This window comes from Vanacampus margaritifer, chromosome 1, assembly GCF_051991255.1.
Source record: "Vanacampus margaritifer isolate UIUO_Vmar chromosome 1, RoL_Vmar_1.0, whole genome shotgun sequence".
NCBI lineage: Eukaryota > Metazoa > Chordata > Actinopteri > Syngnathiformes > Syngnathidae > Vanacampus > Vanacampus margaritifer.
The window spans coordinates 38,857,132-38,869,631 of record NC_135432.1 but is presented as its reverse complement, the minus strand read 5'-3'; the positions used below and the strand labels follow the sequence as shown (position 1 = coordinate 38,869,631).

Genomic DNA, 12,500 nt, shown 5'->3' with positions numbered 1-12,500 from the left:
TGTATTCTTGAGAAAACACCTGCAATATCACCACACAAGTCCAAAACGTTATGCTAAAGCGTTAAAAAAACAAAAAACAAACTCAGGTTAACTCAGTGTGCAACCAAACTTGGAGGAGTCACTGGCGGGAAGATGAATTAACCCAAAAGCAGGGGGAGCGTTTCACCGCGGGGCTTCCTGGAGTTGTACTGGATGCAGCCGCTTCATTCGCGAATACTGGAAAGGGGGAGGGGTGTCGCTTGGTTGACAACTACAACACTTTAGCGAGTCGAGAAAAGAGCACCGCCAAGTATGTCCACTTCTTTATTGGGACTACAGCTAAGGCACTATTTTCCCTTGCAGTGCCATCTTACGTATCCCTCAAGCAATAGCAGCAACCAGGTGGCCGGTGGGTTGTGCTAAATAGTTTTGGCTAATAATGCTAATAGTGTTGTCACAATACCCAAATTTCGATTTCAATACTAAATACCTGCATAAAATATCTCGATACTGGTACTGAAAAAGTACATCGACAAAAATCGAAAACATCAGCAAACGCATCAAAATTTAAATTGACAAAAGAACTTCAAATTATTTGTATTTATTATTAATTCAAAATATAAGGATTTACACCATATTTTCAAGACTATAAGGCACTCTTAAATTTTCTCGCCCTGTGTGTGGACAAAGGTCCAAAATCTGACTGTGTGAGAGGACTTCACGCACACATTGCTTATATACAAGAAAGGCGGACATGACTGAGGACAGACATGAGAGCAGAGTCAACTTGGTGACGAGTTCTCCCTCTGCCCCACCCCCCACCTCCACGTGTTCGCTCTACCAATCGTGACTTCTTGTGTTATAACTTATGCCATTGCACTAAAGCATGCATGTTCAGTGAGCATGTGCCCTGTTTTTTTCTTTTTTGCTTGTTTCAGAGCTTAACGAGCCACTTACAAGTTAATTGTTTGATTGACAGCTCCCTTGAAAACAGAGCGGTCTGCTCACGCAGGGAGTGAGGGAGATGGAACATACCAAATGCAAAGGGGTGTCCGGCTAAACTACTACTTTTTTTCCTTTCTTTTTAAAATGCTTTATTGAACAACGTGCACTTACAGCAACAGACATCGCAAAAGTGACTTTAAAGTAGTGCAAGTCTGCACAGTGTAGCTTAACAGATCACACCACATACTTAAGACACCAGATTGTTTTTTTCCCACGCATCACCTTTCCTTCCTTATCACCGTGACTCGAATGCGCACATCTCTCAGAAACTGTGAAAAATAAAGTTCTGCAAATGAACGCAGAGGTTGCTATCATTCCGGGAGGCTGGGAAACACAGCTTTACCAAGACTGGGAGGCAGCACCGTGCAAGTTATGCCACAATTTGTCAATGGATCGTGAATGCTTGGGCGAACGCAAAAGCCAGCATCATTTCCGGGGACACGACAACGAGATTGACAAGGAGACGGAGCCTGGCCTGTTTGATGGAGAACTTGCCCTGTTGTTTGTTTCTGTTACAGAAGATCATGACTATTATGACTGATTTGTGGATTAGGATTGATTAAAAGCAACGCGAGTACATTGTTATATACTTTAAGTACAACTGAACTCACTGTTTACATTGTTACTTCAACCAAACTCAGTTTTGTTCCGTTTGCTGCCTTTTTTAAAACATACGCTAGCACTAGCATATGTTTTAGCATAAGAGCATGCTACCATATGTTTTGAGCTAGCGTATGTTGCCTTGTGTGTGTCAAACACAGAAATAGCACGAGTAACTGTGACTGCGCCTTATAATACAGTGCGCCTTATGGTGGTGAAAATACGGTGCATGTTAAAGGCACCGCATGCAAGTTACCAACTTTTTGCATATTTGCGACCCTTCTGGTAAAAAGCGGAAATGTAGCCAGCGACGTGCACGCGGCTTGAGCGCCAAGACGTTAGTGGTAGTTTTATTGTGCATTGCTTATCATGAATAGACCCTATCGCATTTTCGTGACAAGGTCTTATCTTTTTAGAAAGAAGAAAGCAAGCTGTGGTTCCCATTTCATCCTTTTCCCCCACACCTACTCCAATATTAACGCTGCTCCAATATTGATCCACGTCCTCTCACGACGCTTGTGCAACTTCAGTTGTGCCCTTTTTGGCACACTCGACAGTGTTATATTTTCCTGCTCTGTATTCTGACCGTGGTCGAGGGTGAGAGGGTCAGAGTCACCTCCCGTTGCATGTCGCAAAACTTTCAGCCGGTGGTCGAACAAAAGGAGCCACCTTGAGATGGAGGGTCGCACTGCAGTATTGGTTTATTATTATTTTGACACACTTTTATATCCGCTGTGGCACGCTTGTTTTTTACCACGGACTCATCCACCCACTCTCAAACACTTCTGTCGTCCCAACACTTCCGCGGAGAGAGACAGGCAGGGAGAAAGCTTAATGTTTTGGTCCCAAATCCCCAATCATTATTTCACTCTACAGGAAAATAGGGGCAACAGCCATTGTGCCACAGTAGTGCCTCCTGTCCATTATACAATTCTTAAAACGTGTGGGTGAAAAATATGGTTATTTTAACACGTCAACATTGGGTCATGCACCTTTAATGTATGTATTGTATTTATGTGTATGAGCTTTCACATCGCATGCCCTATTCTTGAAGTACTGTATTTGATGACATCCGCAGTAGTTATTGGCAAATTAGTGGCACTCCAATGATTCAACGTAAACTTGCTTGTGTGTGCATGCGTGTCTCTGCTCTTCTCCATTCCCCTCCCAAATAGTCAATCGAGTAATCAAATACTACAAACTGGGTACAAAATAATTCACACTCGACTTATTGCGTCACAGCCTGTTGCTCTGTCATTCATCATGAGCTTTTTCTATGCATACCTGAGATTTCTTACTGTGTGCCTGTTCGTTGAACGCACCTCGCACTGCAGAAGGGGAGTGATTGTTGCTTTTTCTTTCGCTTCTCCACGATAAACATTTTTCTCTTGTCACAAAACATTTCTAAAACTGAAAATCGAGAACCGCACGTGTGTTCTTAATGTGTTTATTCAAAACATGTGTAGGTAGTGGTGTCACGTGGCTTCCACTCAATGAGCGCATGCTCCCGCGGCAGCGGATAAAAAATGATATGGGGGTAATACTTTGGCAAAACACCTGTTATCATGGTGCTTGGCCATATTCAGGGTTCTTGCAGGAACCACTAAGTTAAATTTTAGACCTTTTTAGACCATTATGAGAAAAATTTTAGACTAACTTCAAGTCATAGCAAGTTGGTGCTTTCTGGCTTTCATGTGTGACTCGAGGACCTTCACGCCCAAAGTCCCCAACTTTTTATTTTTGCATACTTTGCAACAAAAGCAAAGTGTCTATCGCCTGCTACCTTTTCCAACCAGCTGGAAAACTCTACTTTCAAGCCAATTCTTGTTAAACTGTCATTTACCCATTTTACAGAAATACGTCCACACTCCCCATTCTGACTAACTGCATAACTTGGTGGAAACGAAAACTTGAAAGGCACCTAATGATAATGCCACATTCACACCAAAAGCGTAGGGATCGTTTTGTCTCACTAGTGTTTCACTGCCGGAGTGCACACGGGTGCTTCATTTGCGCACACCGAAGAGAGGGGCTTTGCTTCACTTATCGCAGCCACTTACACTACGGCAAAACTCCTCTCAGAAAAAACATTGCAATCAAAGTGGCCAACACTGTGCTATAATGTTGTAGTTAATGCATGGTTCTACGTTAAGCCTTTTCGGGTGGTGCCATGCCAGAACCAGCTAGCCTGGCAAGCTACACCCACTTTCTTGAAAGACCAATCAAATTTGTCTAGTTGCGTGACGTCGTCTTTGTGAGCAACGTCACTCTTCACTTCTCAAGTTTTTCCCGCAACAACGAGACAAGTCGCACAAGGGAGCGGGGGCTGTGGACCGGTGGGGTGCCTGGTGGGGCTGCCGTGCCCCGTCCTGCTGCGTTGGGGGCGCGGGCCGTGTTGGGGTGCGCTCCTGGCTCCTTTTTTTGCTCTCCGGCCGGTGGCCCCTGCGGGGCCCGGGGGTTGTCCCTTGGCGCTGCCGTGGCCTGGGGGCCCTGAGGTGTTGCGCTTGCTCAGTCCCGGCAGGGGTCGACGGCTCCCCTCTTTGGTGGAGATTTTCATGCATGCCAGATCCACCACACCAGCATGTATCGAAACTCAAACACAATCTGCTTCTTCCTCTGGTTGGTAACCCGGTGGGTAGTAGGTAATGTCTGGTCGGTGCTGGATTTCACTTTCCTTTATTTTCTTTGATCCTTCCTCGGGTCTCCTGACAACCTCACAACTCTAGCTGGATTCTGAAGTATTCGGTTTAGGTGAACGGTTTGGGATTTTTAATAGGTTTTAGGTGAACTAATGAAAACACACTCACATGCAAAATAAAAATTAAGTAAAAAAAAATAAAAATAAATAGAGCGCAATGACGATAACTTGTCAAATCGGTAAAATTACCGAATGAACAATACTGAGCTCTCCACAAAAAAATAAAAATAAAAAATAAATAAATAAATAAAAAAGCAACGGAGACATTATAAAGGCTGTATATTAACTACAAATATTGCGATACTTGCGTAGGCGTATCCAGTGTTTCACACACCATGTTAATACTTGGGTAGGCCACCAAAGTAAATTGGCCACCACCCAAGAAGTTTTAAAGAAAATTTATCAAACATATATTTTAAAAGAAAAGTGTCAACAGCGACAGTATATACCGCATGTAACGTTTTCGTCACTCACTTGCGGCTCGTGAGGCTAGAGGAGACGTAGTAACAGGACTGAGACACACCTCTTGTCTAACCCACCTCCCATCCCCACCGCTGGAGTCCACTCACCCAAGTAGATTTCAAATTTGTGGGAAACACTGCGTATCGATAACGTATCGGGAGACATCACGATTTATTGCGATATCGATATATCGTCACACTCCTACTTACCACTACAGTATATGCTTCTTTCTTGCTCACCACTCGGTCCCGGCTGTTGTAGCACTCTGGGTGAACAACAGACAGGCCGCTCTGTGTGGCGTAGGCCGTACCCGAAACAGATTGGCTGCCGCGGAGCGAAATGCAGAAGTTAAATTATTTTAATTTTAGGCAAATATGCGGAATGAGCGATTTTCTGTGCACCGCGCCGCGTCCTCTGCGCTGCCCCAGGCGCATCTGTGCTCACCCGTGTGAGGTACGTTGACAAAAATGTGCCCCCTCAAACGCTTCTCCCGCTTTAGGTTGAACGCAACTTCTATTTCGTTGTCCCACTGTTGCTGGAATGAAACTCTTGGCGATCGGACTAGCTGAAGACAGAAACATGAGGCTAACAAACAGACCCATGTGGCGGTCGTGTTTTTTTGTTTTGTTTTTGCGTCATTACACCAGCCTTGTTATACCAGCAACTTTTTTGTGAGCTATGCATGAAAGTCCGTGGCTACGCCTTGTTGTCATGGTTACGGCCGACAGTCATTCCGCTTAACCCTCTCTAAAGGGATACTTGACTCATTGAGTCATTTTCAGCAGTAAAAAGTTCCTATTTTATCCAGAATTAATTTGATAACTTCATTTATTTATGTACAATAACACCTTTAAATACATATTTTCCCGACTTAAGATTAAATCACCTGTCCTGAGGAAATAGGTAACAACCAATCACGGCTCACCAGTTTTCTGAACCATAATTGGCCGTTACCCGTTTCCTAAGCACAGCTAATGTCATCTTCAGTTGACAGCAAGTAGCAAAATTAGTTTTCAAGAAAAATAATCAAACTATCACATTAATTATCGACAAAATATTGTCTTCTTACTTTTGAAAATGACTAAATGAGTCAAGTATCTATTTCAAGTTTTTTATTTTATTTTTTTAAAGAGCAAGCATTGGTATTGAGGGACACGGCACCAATTTTCGGGAGGCATGAATTGAGCTTTAAACGCTGTGTGTGCACGCTACGCAGGGCGGTTGGTCACTTTAGCTGAGCAATATCAATCGCTCTGGGGCCGGCACAAAATTAGATTGAGGCACCCGTCACCTCATTTTAACCACAAAAAAAACCCTGTAGCAGTATATATATTAAAAAAAAAAGAAAAGAAAAAAAAGAGAGTGTTTTCATAAGTTGCCACTTGAGCCGCCAATTGAAGCTAGATGAGCCGCGCAATGAGTAGGACTGCCCTAGATTATCTTCACTAGCTAGTGGTTATCTATGGCTGTTCCCTGTTCACCACGCAATACGTTCTACAGCTATTCACCAAGTGTCTCTACAGCCTGTATCTCACTGAGCGGCGAATTCTTGTGTATGTTTTGCAACCTGTCTCAAACCCTAACCAAAAAAATTAATAAATCAACATTTGCAAACACTCGCAAGCCTTCACCAATCTGTGAGAAACCCCCTTTAGCAATCCAATAGAAAACAGTTTGAGTCCAACGTAAAGAACCTGCAAGGTCACCTTGAAGAAAAGGTAGAGTCCAAAGAGAGTACAGCTGGCGATAATTGGGAATCTGGCGGCATCTCGGCTGGTGATGGTCTCTGGCATGTCTGAAGTGTTCTGCGGACAAAAGTGGGGACAGTTAAACACGTTTGAGTTATTCTTGTTTATCAAACTTTTCAAATAAATTGTGAAAAGTAAAGTAACAATAATGTTTGAATGAAGTGAAAACAAACAGGCAGAAGGGTCATTCCGTGTCTATTCACACAACCTCTGCAGTGACACCTTCAATTTCCCTGATTTGTATTCCACAAGTGCCTTATGATGTCAAAAGGAATCTCAAGTTTGAGCCCCCTGCTCAAACAGTTTTCACGTTATGGTCCGTCAAAGTTTGGGTGATATGGCTACTTTTGGGATCTGGGACACCAACCTAGTTTATGATTTTGAATCGCCGCATGTCGTTTGACGGCTGTAGAACCACCCCCACCCATATCACAAACGACATGCGCCGATTCCTACTTGTCGAGAGCAAAGTGCTGGGTTGGCCAGATGATGGACTTGGGAAGGGGCACTTAAATTAGCTAGATGACATGCGGTGTCCGATTTTGTCACACGCCCCCACCCAGTACTTTCCATATTTAGGATTTTTCAGAAAATATGCCAAAATAGTACCAAGGGCAAATGCTTATTTCATAGTGAATGAGTTGTATAATTAAAGTTTTTTTTTGTCTCCAAATGTTGATGAAAGGTGACTGTTGATGGGGTAAAAAGTTCATCATGTTTCCACATGGCCAACCAGTGGCCTGAAGTAGGAGGTTCAAAATGGCCGTTTTGTCCCATAGCCATATTTTGGAATGAACAAGCTGGCAACAAGCATCAATCTTTTCCCATTCTTCAAGAATGGCCTATTTTAGAGACTGGATGCTGAATGGTGAGTGATGCTCAACTTTTCTCTTTAGAAATCCCCATAGGTGTTCAATTGGGTTCAGATCAAGAAAAATACTTGGCCACTGAATCACTTTCACCAGGTTCTTCTTCAGAAATCCAACAGTGGCCTTAGATGTGTGCTTAGGATCAATATCATGTTGGAAAAGTGCACGACGACAAAGGGCACTGAGTGATGGCAGCATCTTTTTTTTTCCAGTATTGAGCAATACTGCTGTGAATTCATGATGTCATCAATGAAATTCAGCTCCCCAACACCAGCAGTACTCATGGAAACCCATGAGGACACTGTCATGACCATGTTTCACTGTAGGGACCATGCATTTATCCTTGTATTCCTCATCTTTGTGACGCCATACAGTTTTGAAGCCATCAGTTTAAAAAAAATGTTTTCTCACTCCAGAGTACAGAGTTTCAGTAGTCTTCATCTTTGTCAGCATGGGCCCTGGTAAATGCTAGGTGCGCATTTTTGTGCCTGAGCTTTAGGAGAGGCTTCCTTCGTGGACCGCACCTATGCCTGCCATTCCTCTGCAGTGTACGCCATATTTTGTCATGGGAAATAGTCACCCTAGTTTGGCTTTCTATTTCCTTAGATAACTGCAGCGAACTTCCATGTCGATTTTCTTCCACCCTTCTCATCAGAAGACGCTGCTGTAGAGTTGTTAACATCCGTGGACAACCTGGACGTCTCTGTGAGATGGTTGCAGTTCCATCTTTTTTACATTTTTTGTACCACTTCGTCTACAGTATTTTGACGGATAAGTAAAGCTTTGCCGATTTTCTTGTAGCCTTCAACTTTGCTGTGTAAAGAAATAATTTTCCTTCTCAGATCTTGAGATATTTCTCTTCCATGTGGTGCCATTGCTAACAGCATGAAATGGGAAACCGTTTTCTTCAAGTAACACCCCATTTATCAAATGAGCCTACTTGACACCTGCGTAATGAATTATGAGACTCACCTAGACGTTTCTAGTCTAAAATTTCGGCTTTTTGGTCTTTGCTCCAGAGACGTTCTGTGGGGTGTACTCATTTTTGCGTCGCCCTAATTTGAGTAAAACTGAATTTTTAAAAAAAAATTATATTATATTATACATATTATTATATAATAATTTATTTTATTAACCTTACTTTCAAGTTATAAATTAAACAGATTTATATAAATTTAGTCTGGTCATCATTTTGGAAATTGTTTTTGTCTTTATTGACATATTGTTTAAAGTTTTATTTTTTGAAGGGGGTGTGGTGTACTCATTTATGCTGAGCACTGTAGGTCTGTACCTGATTCCCGCATCCCAAAAGTGGGCAGCACCGAAACTTTAAAGGACCATTAACTCGAAAACCGTTTGACCTAGGAGACTAAAACTTCAGATTCTTTCTGTTGACATCTTAAGGCACTAATGGAATAACAATCTGGCAAATTGAAGAGGTGTCACTGAGGAGGGTTCTGGGCATTTGTGTTTATTGACACGGAATGACCGGTTGAGCCATCAGGGATGTGATTTGACCAAAGTGAAATTATCTGAAAATTTAGCCGGGGGTCTGGGGGCCGCTGGCACCCAGCTAGGTCCAGCATTAATTTTCAATGTATATTGAACTATCCCATATAAAATGGCAGTTTTAGTCAACTCAAAATCAGTCACATTCAAAAACATTGGACTGCCTTTGCTTTTAAAAACTATCACTGAGAATATCATCATATCTAACTAATGTGATTACTAAATTAACACATAAATAATGTTGAAGAGTTCAAATTTCATGAACAAATAATTGTATCATGACCAAATGAAAAGTAACTCATATTAGAGCATACCACAAATGTCTTTGTTATAGCAGAAGATGTTATCTGTCGGAGTCATGTGCATACACAATGAACTACTAAAAAAAAAAAAAAAAAAAATCAGATTTTTTTTTTTTGGGGGGGAGATAAAAAAAGCGTAATTCCGCGAATTAGCGGAAAAATCACATCCCTGAGCCATGCACAAAAAGTTGGATACTTTCAGGATGAACTGGTTAACTTAATTTGACTTCCTCTAAAATGTCGAATGCATGAATCCAACTGTTCAATGTTTCAGTACGTTTTGCTCAATTGGGAGCCGAACGGCAAATTTCACAACAGACGTACTGAAAACATTGAACAGTTAGATATGCGCATTAAAAGTGAGTACACCCCCTCATGTCTATTCATGGGCAACACTGAAGAAAGGACACTGACAATGAAAAGTAGTCAACGTGCATCTTATACAACTGTGTATATTTATTGTTCCATCAAAATACAGTGATTAAATAGCTAATCCCCTGGCAACAAAAGTGAGCAAAGCAAAAATGCCTAAAGTTTCAATATTGTTTGTGGCCACCTTTATTTTCCAGCGCTGCCTTAACTCTTCTGGGCATGAAATTTACCAGAGCTTCACAGTGCCCTGACCACGTTCTACTTCTCACAGTTGGTTTCTACCAATAATGAGGCCAAACAATCTTAGAAGCTCACTGACCTCAAGTTTTTCAGATTTTGGAGGCACATTTGTGGTTAAACTCTAAATTGTTCAACCTTAAGGCACTTGACAAGTGACTACCCGTTTCCAACCTGATGTTTTCCGTTCATGAGATGCACACATCAACATAAGCTGCGTTTCCATTAGTTTTTTCTCTCGCAAAAATAAAAGCGATATTGTACTATTTCGATAAAGTACAATTTCGACTTGCCGGTGTTTCCATTGAAGAGCGTTTCACTTCTGAGGCGCAATTCTCGGAATTTTGTAGGAGGTGCTCATGGAATTTACGGAAGACTGACGCCCGGAGTTGTTAATATTACTTTAAAAACATCTCCCTCCACTCATCAGGCGGGTTAGGCCATTTGGTGTTGTGTGTGTACGCGCTTATAACTTGTGTTATGGTGCGGACGGATGGATTTCAACGACGACGTGCGCCGTATGTCGCTCGTTTGCTCCCTGACAACGGCCATTTCTCATGCAACTATATGGGACGTGCGTTGAACAAGGGCATATTGGCTCAATGACTGAATCGCTTTGTGCTCAACAAGATTTGTTATCCCCTCCAGAGGCAGCTCCGACACGAAAGCGAGTGGCCTCGTACTTCCTACTTCCTTTCCTCCGTGCTGTACGGGGGTCATGTGCAGGGTTACTATAATTTTTCATTTTAGTTAGTTTTTATTTCGTTTTGAGTTTTGGTTTTTAAATTTAGTTAGTTTTAATTAGTGTTCAAGGTGGTTCTGTTTTTTTTTTTGTTTTTTTTATTAGTTTTAGTTATTTCATAAATGCTTAGTTTTAATTTAGTTTGAGTTAGTTTCAGTATTAGTTTTGTAAAAAAAAAAAAGTCTATTACTTGTGCGCAATATTTAAAAAACACCATTGGAGCAACATTATCTGAAGGTGCTTTTCTATTGGCTGCTGCTAGATGACGTCACTTTTGTGTGACACACTTTCAAAAGTCCTTATTCCGGTTAATATCAAAATAAATCTACTTAAAATCACCCCCAAAGGCTCAGGCATTTTTTTTATACCAAAGATTAAAAGGAAGGACATTTTTGCTCTAATTATAGTTAGTTTTGTAAATATAAAATGTAATTTCAGTTAGTTTTCGTTTTTTAAAAAGCATTTTTTTTTTCCATTTACAAAATAGTTTTTTGAGCTTTAGTTTTTTCGTTAGTTTTAGTCAACTAAAATAACCTTGGTCACATGACTAAAGGGAATGCGCAAAAAGTGTTTCCATTACACTTTTGCAAATTACTCCTATCTCAAAAACCACCTCATGAGAGCGTAAAAACTTTTTTGCAATATTTGAGTGTTTTTTTCAAAAATCACGTGTTTCCATTACCAGCTTGCTTTTGCGCAACTTGCCTTTTGCGCAAAACTGAGGGTAATGGAAACGCAACTATTAAGACCGAACAAGTGATCTGTGTACTGTAGTTTAATGACAATGAGGAATGTATGTAACAATCTATCAAGCAGTTGACATGATTTACGGTTGTAATGGTGGTGATATAGCGGACTAATTAGTTGCACACACGCATACACGTTATGTTTCTTTGCATACAAACAGCATCTCTATACTCACTCGGATGCCCGACTCGAACGCTTTTTCTCCGAGCTCCTGGACAAGACAGATGTAAACGGACAGGAAGAAAGAAACAGGATCGGATTAGGACTGAATCAGCCATGCAGCCATGCAGAGGGAAAAACTAACAACTGAGTGTTCATTAACAAGCAAAGGAGACAGAATGATAGATAATTGAAGCCAACCTAATTTCCATTCAGTTCCACTTAAACGGCACCAGAATTTGACACAGACCCCTTCTCAGGTTTACATTTGCGCCCACTTGTTGTTCGCCAGTGGAATAAAAGATAAATGATTCAGTGATCAAAGGTACTTACTGTATAACCAAAGGTGCACATAAAAATCTTGAGGTGGTTCTCAAATGAGCACCAGAGGTTATTTGATGCTCATTTTGGCTGTTTGGTGCTCATTTTGGTTGTTTGGTGCTCATTTTATTCCCGCCCCACCAAACTCATGGGTGAACATACTTAGAGCAAATCTGGGATAAGTAGGTGGCGGGACACATCCAGCCCATTCACAATCTCTGCAGCCTTTAAGGAAGTCAAACTAAAAACGTCAAGTATGTGCTGCTTTTATTTTGATGTACATGTGTCAGCAGTGCAAGCAACAACAGCAACGACTTGGCTTCAGTGTTGCCAACTTGAATAGACTGCCAACTTGAATAGATTGCCGTTGTAACGGTTGTATTCATTGACATCTAAGACCTTTATAATAATAGCATGACATGTCAACAATTTTATTTCCTGCACAGTGGAGGGAACACGCTTTAAAGATATATATATATATTTTTTTTTTTTTTAACCATGGAGAACCCATGAACCCTTTTCTTCCTTGGAAAATTATGAATTATACATTAACTCTTTCACTGCCACTGACGTTTAAAGACGTCAAGTAAAAACCTACGCTTCAATGCCAATGACGTCAAAAGACGTCATCCAATGATTTTTTTTTTTTTTTTTGAAACGGGTAGAGGAAACCCTTCCGCATGTCTGATGAAAGTTTCAAGTCTGTCTGTTGTGCCTAATGACTATTTTTGGCTCCTAGAGGGCAGCGAT

General features: G+C 41.3%; 1 protein-coding gene across 2 annotated transcripts in view; it reads right to left on the bottom strand.

Annotated features, from left to right (window-relative positions):
• The window catches only part of hm13 (histocompatibility (minor) 13), a 75,028-nt gene that overhangs the window by 39,234 nt on the left and 23,294 nt on the right, over positions 1-12,500 (bottom strand). The window contains exons 2-4 of one of the 2 annotated variants that reach the window (XM_077554612.1): positions 11,446-11,481; positions 6,451-6,549; positions 1-19 (exon numbers count right to left, since the gene is read on the bottom strand). The exon at positions 1-19 is cut by the window's left edge and continues 64 nt beyond it. In XM_077554612.1, the coding sequence (XP_077410738.1) occupies positions 1-19; positions 6,451-6,549; positions 11,446-11,481 (154 nt within the window). The remainder of the gene's footprint in view (positions 20-6,450; positions 6,550-11,445; positions 11,482-12,500) is intronic. The other variant, XM_077554621.1, reaches the window with a different exon arrangement.